The sequence below is a fragment of the Aedes aegypti genome, chromosome 2, assembly GCF_002204515.2.
Source record: "Aedes aegypti strain LVP_AGWG chromosome 2, AaegL5.0 Primary Assembly, whole genome shotgun sequence".
In the NCBI taxonomy this organism is placed as follows: Eukaryota; Metazoa; Arthropoda; class Insecta; order Diptera; family Culicidae; genus Aedes; species Aedes aegypti.
The window spans coordinates 309,871,107-309,884,208 of record NC_035108.1 but is presented as its reverse complement, the minus strand read 5'-3'; the positions used below and the strand labels follow the sequence as shown (position 1 = coordinate 309,884,208).

At 41.1% G+C, this 13,102-nt stretch overlaps 1 protein-coding gene across 8 annotated transcripts in view; it reads right to left on the bottom strand.

Annotated features, from left to right (window-relative positions):
• Window positions 1–13,102, bottom strand: part of LOC5564970 (probable G-protein coupled receptor CG31760) — a 267,572-nt gene that overhangs the window by 92,819 nt on the left and 161,651 nt on the right. For all 8 annotated transcript variants that reach the window (XM_021845678.1, XM_021845684.1, XM_021845682.1 and 5 more), the window contains exon 4: window positions 528–714. In XM_021845678.1, the coding sequence (XP_021701370.1) occupies window positions 528–714 (187 nt within the window). The remainder of the gene's footprint in view (window positions 1–527; window positions 715–13,102) is intronic.

Sequence of the window (13,102 nt, the reverse complement as noted above, 5' to 3'; positions counted from 1 at the left end):
AACCATGGAATGCACGGAATAACAACACCGAAACAAATTTGGTTTTAATTGAATAATATGTCAAGAAAAACCCATCCTGGTTTCACCTATGGCATGAAAAATCTATTATAAACATACATTAATGTAAATTCTGTTCTCAACCATCACAACAAATACTGAAAAAATATTTTTGTCAATGTTTCAATTGACTGAATAATATTATATACGTACAAAATTGCTCCTTTCAGAGCCCTTCCTGGCTACACTATTGGTTCATCACCCGAAAGGCTTTGGGGTTTTTCATATTTCGACATGTAGAACCTAGCAAAAATAGTCCGGTTGGAAACCCCGTGTAACACCATCGTGACCTTCCCTAGTTAGAATGTAATTGTTAGATTTCGAGAAAATAGGATGGAATCAAGCCTCCCCGGGAATCAAGTTCCCAGTCTCCCCTACAGAGCCCGCATCTCAAATTGCACCAGGTGATACACTCGCCCACACACAAATACACACATACCTAGATTATTTACCTAACGACAAGCCCTTACCGTTGTGACGGGCAACTCCGACATCCTGGAGCACCACCGCGGCCAGGTCAGCTTTCTGTCGTGCCCCCGCGTATCGTTCCGGGTTCAAGGTTATCTGCAGCGGTCGGAACAGCTTCGTCAGGCAAAGTGTGCCCAAATTTTCCGTAGCAATGTCATGGATCGTCTGCAGCGAATCCTCGATGGCTGCCTGTTGGTAGAGGAGAAAAAACGAACGAGATTTAGATTCCATTATGATTTTGAGCCAAATGTCTTTGAGAATCTCGTAGTGCTACCGCTTGAGATAGAATATTCTATGGATCAATGGGTGTAATAATCTCTGTAGTATACTCAACGAGTATTGCACAAACAGGCTGTACCTTGGGGTGCGGCTTATTTTTCAAAAGTTCTCAAAACCAAAAATTCGTGTGCTCTACTGAATTCAAATCACATTAAAAGAGAAACCTCAAAATCTGAGCCAAAAATATTAACATTTAGGGGTGGCGCAAGCGTCTTGAAGGTGAATTTTGAAGTTATAAAAAATAACCTTCAGTGAAGTAAACATAACTTTGTTAGTTTTCAAGCGATTTTCAAACTTTTAGCATCAATACCTTCAAAATTAAATTTACAAAAACTTTGTAGAACATCAAATTTGTCTAAAATCAAAACAAGTTTAAGTTAAAAGTAATTTATTCCAATTTTTTCCTCATTTTACTAAAAATTTAAACTCTGTTTGGCCATAACTTCATGATTACTCAACCGATTCTAAATCTTTTTACATGTTTTTGAAGCTATTAGAATTGTTTACAAACCTCTCATACAACGCATTTCACTTACAAAATGTCTTGACCAAGTTATTCAGCAAAAACTGCACAAAAACATGATTTTTTAACGCAAAATGCCAGTTTTGTCAAATTTTTGCCAGTTAAATATTATCTCTGAAGCTGAAACTGGTTTTCCTCATTTGTTAAACTTTGCAACGATTTTTAAATAATTTTGAAACAAAAATATGTTTGCATATGTTGAAAAATATATGCACTATTCAACTCGCAGTAAAGGCAAGATGCTTTATAAATTTGAGTTTTATAGAAAAAATGCAATTTCCGGCAAAAAAACTTAAATAATCAGAAAAAAAAGATTTTTGCATTAAAAAATCATGTTTTTGGATAGTTTTTGGTGAAAAACTTAGTCAAAAATATTTTTAAGAAAAATGTGTTGTATGAACAGTTTGAAGACAACTGAATTTTCTTCAAAAACATGTAAAAAGATTCGGAATCGATTGAGTATTCAAGAAGTTATGGTCCAACTAAGTTGAAATTTTTAGTAAAATGAGAAAAAAAATTGTATAAAAGTATTTTAAACTAAGACTAGTTTTGATTTTAGACAAATTTGATGTTCTACAAAGTTTTTGTAAATTTAATTTTGAAGATAATGATGCTAAATTTTTTGAAATTGATTGAAAAATAACAAAGTTATGTTTACTTCACTGAAGTTCATTTTTTATAACTTGAAAATTCACCTTCAAGACGCCCGCGCCACCTCTAAATGTTAATATTTTTGGCTCAGATTTTGAGGTTTCTCTTTAAATGTGATTTGAATTGAGTAGAGCACACGAATTTTTGGTTTTGAGAACTTTTGAAAAATAAGCCGCACCCTACTGTACCTGAAACGTTATTAGCTCCCTACGTAATAGTAAAACAACCATTGGCCTAGAAACAGGGGGAAAACGGGACGGCCCCCGCCCCAGAATCGTGTAGATTTCCTCAGAAATTTGTCATGATATAAATAATATACAATATCGGTATCATTTAACGAATCAATGTTCATGATTTTTACTTAAACGTTAAGACACATTGTACCGCTGGGGAATGAGAACAAAAATTCTTAAAGAAGAATCTCTAAAGATTTTCCAGAAACCCCACCAGAGATTTTTCCCGAAAGAACTTTCAACCGGATTTTTTTCAGATCGATTCTGGTAGGGTTCGAAGAGCATCCCCTGAAATTTATCCAGGAATTATTCCAAAACTTTTTTTTACAGATTCTACCAGGTTTTTTTAACGGATTTTTTTCAAAAATTCCTTTAGAAATTCTTTTAGAGATACCTCCAGAAAAATACCTACAAAGATTTCTCCACTTCATATGGATCCTCCAGAGTTTCCTCAGGGATTCCTCCAGCGTTTTCTTCAGCTTTTACTTCAAAGATTCACCAGAAGTTCTTCCAGGGTCTTCTCTAGGGATTGCTAAAGGAAGCTCTCAATAAGGATTTTTCCAGATATGCTCAAGGGATTGTTTCAGGAAAACCTTCTCATGTATTTCTGCAGGAATTTCTCCAGAGATTCCTCCAAGGATTCCTTCAAAGATTTTCGTAGACATTTTTCCATGTCAGTCCACCCAAGATGCTTCCAGGAATTTTGCCAGAGATTCTTTTAGAGATTCTTACACAAATTTTTAAAGGGATTCCTCCGTTAATTTCTCCGCGGGACTCCTTCAGAGATTCATCGAGGGTTTTCTTTAAGGTATCTTTCTGAAAAAACATCTACACGGATGCATGCAAGGATTCCTACTGGTATTCGTGGTATACAAAATCGGACATTGTTCTATGGGATTCTTCCAGTAATTCCTCTAGGGATTCCTCCAGGAACTCATTCCCTGAAGAAATATCCTGGAGTAATATTTTAAGGAAATCCAGGAAAAAATCCCTGGAAAATCCACTTTAACTGAAAAAAATATGTGGATGAATTGCTAAGAGAATTTTTGGATATTTTCCAGAAGGACTCTCTGAAATAGTCTTAAAAACTCGTTGGCGGTGAAAAGGTTGTATAGGTCAGCAATAAAATGTATTTATTTCATAGATATAACTTTGACATTGTTTGTTGTCATTGTTTTGGATACCCACTGACAGAATTGTTGAAGAATTTTTCACAGTTTTGCAAGAGATATTCATGTGTATAGTCTAAGTAAACCTTAAGAATAAGTTTAGTAAAACATTTGAAAGTGTAGTCGGTAGAGAAATTGCAAAAGTTAACAAAAGTGTGTTTTTCCCAGCCGTTCTGGAAAATTCGTGACGCTCTTGTGTTTTTGAGAAATCTGTAAGAGTATAGGGACGCGCTCCTGAAGCTTATTTTAAATGGATCATTGATAAAATGTTTATTTTTCTCAGTGATATGCTTTTTCTATTGTCTACTGGAATCCCAGATTAAAAAAAAATTTGGAAGAGTTGTTGAAGAGGCTTTTCGAATACACTTATTTGATGGGCCAGTTTTCCATTCCAAATATTGCATATTGATAATTTAATTCTTCGAAAACTGCTGAATATTCATAGTTATTTTAGACGAAAAAAACGATAGAAACGTGAAAATAAGAAAACAGTTTAATGACCTCCTATGTCCCATTATCCTAGCTACACCAATCTAAACACCCAACACTCATGGAGAAGGGTAGCAGCACGATTTCAAACGTCTCCTTTAAAACTCCTTTTTGCTTCCATCATCGTCATCCCTTTCAGACCAAGAACATAAGCCGCGTCAAGTGTGTATGGAGCTGGAGAGGCAATCTCTTGCACTTTGCTAAACGGATATGAAAAATGTAGAAATCTTCCTGTTACTTATCCTGCTTCATGAGCCTGCTGAGCGGTTGCTAAATACACTTTGGTTTTTCATAAACATCCAGAAAGATTGTGAAAGAATAAGTGTGCTTTTAGGTCAGCAAACAACCCCTTTTGCACCCTTGTTTGCATCTTTCGCGTGTGATGGAGTGGATGGGGTTGGGATTGGGTTTGAGGGTGGAAAAGAAAGGGAGGCGTTCGGTAGGGTAACTAATAAGCTTTTGGGTTCTAAGTAGATGCGAATATGCAGACAGTTGGGACATTTTGTTTTATCTTTCTCGAAATCTCGACTGAGGCAAAAAATAAATTCTTAGAACTTAACGTTTTATCCCTTTTATTGCTTTGAATCCTCAGGTTTTATTGCGAACCATTGAGTAAAATGTAATGAAGGTCAAGACGGTCTCCAATGAACTTGAAACTTTTAATGAGGAAAATTGTGAAATATTTAAATACAGAAAGTTCAACTGGATATTGAAGTTTGATTAAAAAAATCTGCGGAAAGGTCAAGCTTCTAAATGCTGTACGATTTTTTTTCGCAGCGAGACGCTCTTTAAAACCATTATTTTTATAGAAACGCCTATGACTGACCTTAACGTGATGTGGGTTGACAAGATTACTGTTTTCAGCAGAGGCACTGGCACAGAAAAAGCTTGACATGAATATTTGACAGCGAAGTTTGAATATTTCCAAAGGCGATTTAATCGAGAGTCCTGTTGGTAGCGACCATTGAAGACTTTCTTCTTTTTCTGTTTGGATGGTCGCAGTATTGTTTTGATCTATTGTGACATTATATATATCCTTAATGTATCGCGTATGACGCATTACTCCATTTGTATTGATATGTAATGAAGTGTCGTAGAGCTACACAGATAAAAATATTTAATTTCCTATGTAGTGTAAACTGAGGCATAGAGTAAAAATAAACCAAATTTATCTATTTTTACGGCATTTGGTTTAGTTTTCAACCAAAAATGCTTGAATGTTACACGATCGTGTAAATTTGAAGTGCATTTGATTGAAATTTAAGCAATTTATCGTTGACCTTTAAGTTTCTTTTGATACTCCAAATATGTGCATGAATATAAACATATTTTTAGCTATGTAGTCTACTCTGGCACCGCGCTTCTTCATGCGTCCAGCGATTCCGTTTGGAGGATGGCTTCCGGGTCACTGGCGCTCCGACGACTCAAGCCGCCGATACGCTACGGACTACTCAGAGTAGTCCCCTATCCTACTCCGAAGCATTTCTCCAGCGATGGAAGATCTCCCGAACCGATGTTATCCAGGCAGACGCCGAGGCCGGTCGTGCGATTCCGGTGGTGAGAAAATTCAGGTTCACAGGCGCCCCAACGACCATTTGCCGGTGCTGTTTCGCGAATTACTCAGCTAGACCCCGGCAGTGGACTCAGCCTACTCCGACTCGACGTTGGAAGGCCAAGTGCCAGAGTCGGTTCTGCAATCTCGGTTGAAGGATGACTTCCAGTTTGCAGGCGCCCCGACGACTTATTACCGATATTACGCTACGCCCGCTCTACTCGATCTAAGGGGATCTAGCCTACTCCGATTGCGGCCCGGAGCTCTCTGGCCTTCACGCCATGTACTTTGCAGCGACGACCTAATCTTCGTTATGCCTCTGCTCACCGCATTCCAAGTGCTGTCATGCTGGCACATGTTCTGCACGATATTCTCCAGATTTAGGACGCTTGTGGTGTCTGACATCATCTCACTTCGTGTCTCTGAATCGAGGGCAGTCGAAAATAACATGCTCCGGGGTCTTCTCGATATTTTGACAGACCGGACAATATAGAGACTCTGCGTGTCCGAATCTGTGTAGATAAATCCATGGCCTGATAAAAATTGAGTCAGGAAGAAGTTAACTTTTCCATGTTTTCTGGTCGTCCAAACTGACATGATAGAAATGAGCCTGCGTGTCCACCTTCCTTTCTCCGAGTTATTCATCTTCTGCTACCACATGGATATGGTATCCATTCTGATGGTATTCCTTACCCAGTGAACCACGTATCGTATAAGAATGTGCATCTAAAATCACATATTCATGCGTCCAAAATCAGAATCACGCAAGATGCCAGACAAAGCGTTATCAATGTTAATACAAGTTGTATATAGATCCCCAATACGATTCATAAACGACAATCTGTGTTGACAACAAAACATGTCGTTAATAGTGCAACATAGAATCGCGTTATGTTATATAAACTGACAGATCATATATCAATCCAGAAAGCATCGTATGAAATCGCAATAACTTAGCAAAAATTGCCACCCAAACTTTGTATCTGCTGACGATAGGCCTCAAAGAACAACAAAGTATGTGTCGCTGTACATGAAACATTGGCAAATATTGGCAAATAATCACCGTCTGATGTGTAACCCTTAGTGGCACAGTGGTAAGGTGCCCGATTCCTGATCCAAAGGTCCCGCGTTCGAGACTCGCGGGAACTTTTTTTTTGTATTTTCATCCAAATTTTGTGGCATTGTATATCTGATCGCAGAAAGGCTGAAAAAGTCGTGCCAAGTACGCATATAGCCTCCACTTTGGTAGGTATATAGCCTTTTCATGCATTCTATACGATTAATATAGAATTATGTATAACAAAAGTTATACCAACCAAAATGTTGACTGAGTACATTCCATGTGTCTCTTTGCTGGTAGCATGCTATGTCTTCAGCCAAAGTGATGCAGATGGGTATCATTCCGGCGAAAACGAAAACTGCCACCGACGATATAGTGCGGTAGGCACTCGACACCCGTATAGCCATGAGCCACAACGTACCTTTCAGCTTCTTTCGCTCACATTTGATTTCAAACGCTACAGCTCAAGCTGGGACTCCGTATCACAAAATGGATTATGATATGGTTGCCAGAAGATGCCTCGTACTGGTCCTCACAGTGTTACCTGCTTTCGCAGGCATAGTCGTCAAACACGCTGCTCTCTACGACATTTCTACGGTGTCTCGGCGACTACTCGTTTTGCTTAATTGGCAGTTGAAGATCTCACCGGGGCTTTAGACAGCGTTCTGTGCGACGACGCATACTTCCCTTGGGTTGGCCTCGCGTCAGAGCTCTGTTGAACTTCTACTGGACGTGCATGTGCATTTCGTTGCTCTACGACGACTCGTTCTCCGCTGCTGCGGTTCGAGCTCTCCTGGTTGACTAGTTGGATGCCGAGGTCAGTCCAGCGATTCCGATTGGAGGATTATTTCCGGTTCACTAGCACCCCGATGACCCCAAACTTCGTGGCTGTTGAAGTTTGGCCTTTCATCGACCATTACTCCAAGGTGCTTTATAGAGCGCTTCGATAGGATTGCGTGTCCTCCGATGTTGATCTCAAATCTCAAATCTCTCTGAGCCGCCTAGCAGTTGTTGACCAGCACCACCTCCGTTTTTTTGATGAGCCAGCTGCAGCTTCACTCCAGTCATCCACGATTTAATGACGTCTAGCGATCCTTCCGTCAGCATCTCCACCTCCCCCGCAGTCTCGCCAGTTATCGCAAGAACGACGTCGGCTGCGAACCCGACGATCTCGACTCCATTCGGCAGTGTCAAGGTTAGCACTCTGTCATACTTCATATTCCACAGTGTTGGACCAAGTATCCATCCCTGTGGAACTCCCGCCGTCACTTTCGTTGACATCCGTCCCTGGGTTGTGTCTTAAACCAGTACCCGGTTCTGAAAGTATCCCTGCAGAACCTTACACAGATATGCGGGGATCCGCATCCTGTGCAGGGCTGCGGCGATAGCCTCCCAACTGGCACTGTCGGACGCGTTCTTAACATCTATCGTTACCACTGCGTAGTACCGATTGCCTCTCCTCTTCTGCTTGGGCGCTTTCTTCGCGTACGCGAATGCCTTTTCGGCAATCCTTTCTCGCCTTGCGTGTAGATCGTCAGCCTGTCGAGGATGACCTTCTTCAGAAGTTTAAAAGTATCCAGCAAGCATATTGGACTATATAAAGCAGGATCTCCTGGCAGTTTTCCCGGTTTTGATGGCAACCCCAGCTTCTGTACCTTCCATCCGTTTGGGAAGCAGCCTTCCGCTAGATCAGGCCTGCCCAACGTACGGCCCGCGGGCCGCATCCGGCCCGCTAGTTCATTTTGTGCGGCCCGCGAGGAGCTTGAAGACCTTTCTCATATCTAGCCCTTTTCCTGCTTTAGAAACTTCATGTTTGAACATTCCAAGGTTGATTATTAAAAGATAAAATTATTATATTTTGAGCTTTTTTAAGATTAATATTAATATTAAGATTAATATTTTTTATCTTTCAATATTTGTTTGATTTCTTGTATGGTTGAAAATATTCCATTAAAAAAATGCTTAATTTTATACAGATCTCGCCAATAACTTTCTTTTCTATCAAGTGGACAACATTTGTATCAGGTTCGAAAAGCACAATGAATTTATATCAAGTTCGGACAAATGTTGTTTGCAACAAGATAAAGGCCAGACACAATCTCATGGAATTGTACATTCCTGAGCATGAATTTTATACACGAGAAAGATTATCACAAATATTAGCTTATTAAATTTAATACAGGATTCTCAAAGAAATTTCACCAACAAATTAGACAGGATTCTCACAAAATGTTGAACAAGATTGTCACTAAATCATATTAGGATTTCACAGACTGATAGCCATGACTATTGCCAAATCCGGTAATTCTGCGGAAAGTCCTTACACAATCGTTAATGAATGTCTTACAAAATAGTGAGTAGCACAGACTTCTCCAGATTCCAACACAGGATTTTTAAATAAACTTAGAATTAAATTCTGACGAAATTGACGGACAATTTTAATACCTACGCTGGAATAACGCAAATTTGGGACATGAGTCTAATAGAACTCTGAACAGAATTTTTAAACAGTATTATATGAGATTCCCACAGAAATTTCTGAGAAAATTTTTATAAAATCGTGGACCTTTTGAGAGGTTTGAGGCTGAATTAAAAAAAAATCTTGTTCTTGTTCTTGTTCATGCACGGTTTTTGCAGAATCTTCGTTAAGATAATTACAGAAGCAAATATCAGTTTTGATGCTCCCCATAAGAAATTTGTTTAACTGTTATATTCATATTAAAAAAAATGAATTTCCTGCATTAAGAAAAGTTTGGCCCGCCGTACAATATTATTTCTGAGATTTGGCCCGCGATTCAAAAAGGTTGGGCAGGCCTGCGCTAGATGCTTCTGCAACGCTGTCCTAAATATATATGGGAACGCCAAGATTTAGCGCTACGTTAGGGATACCATTTGGACCAGGAACTTTGTTCAGTTTCCATCCTTTCACAACAGCACAGCGTTAGAAACCAGGATATCGACATCCACCTACGTCAGCGTACACGCTAAGCCTGCTCAAGGCTGCGCATGTGTAAAAACTACACAGAATGAGGCAACCAATGCAGGACTCTCTGGCTGAGTGAAAATTCTGTGTAAGTCGCACTCATGCTGTGTGTAGCCGATGTGTTGGCCTTCGGCTGTGCGGGGATCGATGGAAATGGAACTGTCAATCTCTCCCGCGCGGCAGCAAACAGTTGACCGTTGGTAAGATAGGGAGTTTTCTGTGATTTTTTCAGGCGAAAAGCCGGAAGATGGTCGCAAATGTGGAAGTTTTTTCCCCATTTGCTTCCGCTTCGGCTATTCGAATGAAAAAATCTCTGAAAACTTGAAAATTTGAATGTTTTTTTAATGTTTTCAGAAGCAAAACAAAAATGGAAACGAATTCCGCATTCCAAGCGTTCCTCCTCTGTGCGCATTTTACTCATTCGGTTTGTTTACCACCGTTTGCTCAAAACTGTGTACAGAATCTGTGCTGCATGAAGAGAGGCTGATTTTGTGTACTCGACACTCATTTCTGAGCGTGACAAGTTTAGCGTGTAGCCACGCGGTGAGAGCATGTTTAGGAGAGAGATCGTCCATTATAAACTTTTGCGGGCACATTTCAGCTGGTGTTACTGGGCCCTAGATCATCGATATCAGTACTCGATAGGCTTTACCCCATGGATTCGTGTCAGTTTCTCGGCACAACTCCTTGTAGCAGTTCGATTTACTCGTCGCTATCTCCCATTTGAACGCGGCACTGACCAGTCGGTAGGTCACCTTGCACTTTTCCATGTTGGCTTCCGATCTAGCTCTCTGCACGCGTCTTCTAACTCTCAAGCAGGCTGCACGGAGGGTGCTGAGTCTGTCGTTCCACCAGTATGCAGGGCGCTGCTGATTCTTTGGATCAAATTTTCTTGGCACAGTTGCATCACACGCTCTCGACAACGCTTCTCAAGTCAGCTCTCTTGCATCCATGATTGAAGCGTCGCCTACTGCTCAGAGTGCTTAGACGGAAAGATTCTTGTCGAAATGCTTCGTCATCCACCTACGTTCTCCATTCCTCGTCTGCCATACTGGACAGCTTCTCTGGCCAACGCAGTAGTGGATCGCTTGGTGATTACTGTGGGTGTATTGTTCACTAACTCTCCAGTTCATATTATTGATCAGCGACGTGCAGCAAAAGGTTACGTCAATGATGGATTCCCTGTCGTCTTTGCGAAATATGCTAGCGAGACCGTCGTTGCACAGCCGTACGTCGAGCTTCGCTAAAGCTTCCAGCAAACTGTATCCTCTCGTGTTGGTCAGTCTGCTCTCCTACTCCACGGCCCAAGTATTGAAGTCACCTCCGATGATTACCGGCGTACGACCGTTCAGCTTGTCGGTTAGCACATCGAACTTCTGGGTGTACTGCTCCACCTCGGGGGACCTAACAGCTACACACGAGGATTCCGTTAATTTCGACGATCACGGAACCCTCGTATGAGCGTTCGAATACTTCTTGGATGGGGAATCTGCCCATTACCTGGATTGCCGTTGTCTCTGCTCTGTCCCCTATGTAATTGCCGTTATCGGGAGGAACCCGATACGGTTCTGCAATGATCGCAACGTCGTATTTTCTTTCCGTTGTCAACTGCCACAACAATTGTTGTGCGGCGTCACAATGATTGAGGTTCACCTGCATTATGTTCATCATTACTGACCTGTCTTCGCCTTCTGATATTTGAGGCATTAGAAGCCTCCCGTCGTATGGGCGTTACCATCCTCCGCTATGCACAGCATGCACCTGGGTGTCTCAAGACAGTCCCTGCCAACGCACTACGTTTCATGCAATATTCGGTCCTGTTCGGGCCTTTGCAGTTTATGGTCCGGTGGCCGAAATCCATGCATCTGTAGCTTCTCTCCAACGAATTTGTCCCCCGAGAGATCAGTTTTAGCGGACAGATCGACCATCCCACCTCGACCTTACCACCCTCAACGAGCATTTTTGCCTGCTTGGACTAGTAATCGGATCATCGCTATTTGCATACCCCCGTACGCTTTCCTCAGTCGGATGGACTGCGGTGCTTCTTCCAAATTGCATTGATTGTCCAGTTCTCTACATTTGAGCACTGCTTCCTGGAATAAGGCTCTTACATTTATCTCGTGATCTAGCGACTTCGCGACGAGCTCCCGGCAGGCCGAACTTTTGAGCTCAAAAAAAAAATATTTCTTTACTAGGTGTGTCTGGTTCTCACTACGTTTTCACCCAGCTCCTCAGCTCTGGATCTTCCCTCACTCTTCTGAGAATCGGCTCGTAGGTTGTCGTACCAGTTAATAATGATAGTAATAGTGATATGTGACCATGCAAAGGAACTCTAGTCCCATCCTTGCTTCACTTTTAGATTAGATTACTAGAAAAAAGAGGCTTTGTACTAGCAGCAAAACCGAATCAAGCTAGAAAATTTATTCTGTGGCCAGCATTCACCTGAGTCCTTACCAGTACTTGCTGAGTTAGTACCTCTGTTATTTTTTTCTGGATTTAAGTGTAGTCTTGAAACTGACAAACTCCGAGTGTTGAATCATCTCATCTGTTGAATCTAATTATTTTACAGGAATCCGTGATTTTCCCCGTTCTCTCAACAGCTGATAAGTTTGGTGAAATAAATTAGCGGAGTACGGTGAATTTTTACAGCTTTCGGTAAAATTTCACCGGAATCCGTAAAATTTTTACGGAATTACGGTGTTTTTTTTTACTGAACTGTTCAGCTCATGAGATAACGAGGAAATTTACGGATTCCGGTAAAATAATTTAAGGTAGATTAGATAAGATCTTTATTCTATTAGATAAGATCTGATTTCAGAAACTGTTGACAGTAACAAAGACTTTGAACCACTAATCCTGTCAAGACCAGTTCTAGCTCTACCCTGAGCATTCAAAGTTACGAAAAAAATGGAGTCGCTTTTTTAACTTATGATTTTGTGAAGGTGGCAATATCATTATAAAAAGCAGTATACAAACATCAAAATATTACTCTTGAAAATAACGATATAATAAGGCCTCATCTACATCTATCTACAAGAAAGGGTACAGACTGGATTGTGCCAATTGCAGAGGAATTACCCTGCTGAATTCGACGTACAAAATTCTGTCACGCAGACTGAGAGCGCTCGAGGAGTTCTTCGTCGGCGAATACCAAGCTGGTTTTCGTGAGGGCCGTTCGACAACGGACCAGATTTAACTTGCAGATTCACCATCTGTTTATTGATTTCAGGGCGGCGTACGACTCAGTGAAAAGGAATGAGTTTTGACAGATAATGTCTGAACATGGTTTTCCGGTGAAACTAATTAGGCTGATACGTGCTGCGCTGGATGGTTCGAAATCAAGTGTTCGGATCGCAGACGAGGTGTCAACCTGTAAAGTGCTGCGGACAATACTCGGTGGGAAACTCGAAAATGGTGTGTGGCGCAGACGCATGAATCACGAGTTGTTTCAAGTGTACAAAGATGCGAATATTATCAAGTGTGTAAAATACGGCAGACTTCAGTGAGCTGGTTACTTAGTGCGAATTTCGGAAAAAAAGAATTGCGAAAATAATATTCAGCAGGGAGCCAGGTAGAGGTCGGCGGCTTCGGGAAGACCACGAATACGCTGGCTATACGCAGTGGAAGAGGACCTGTCG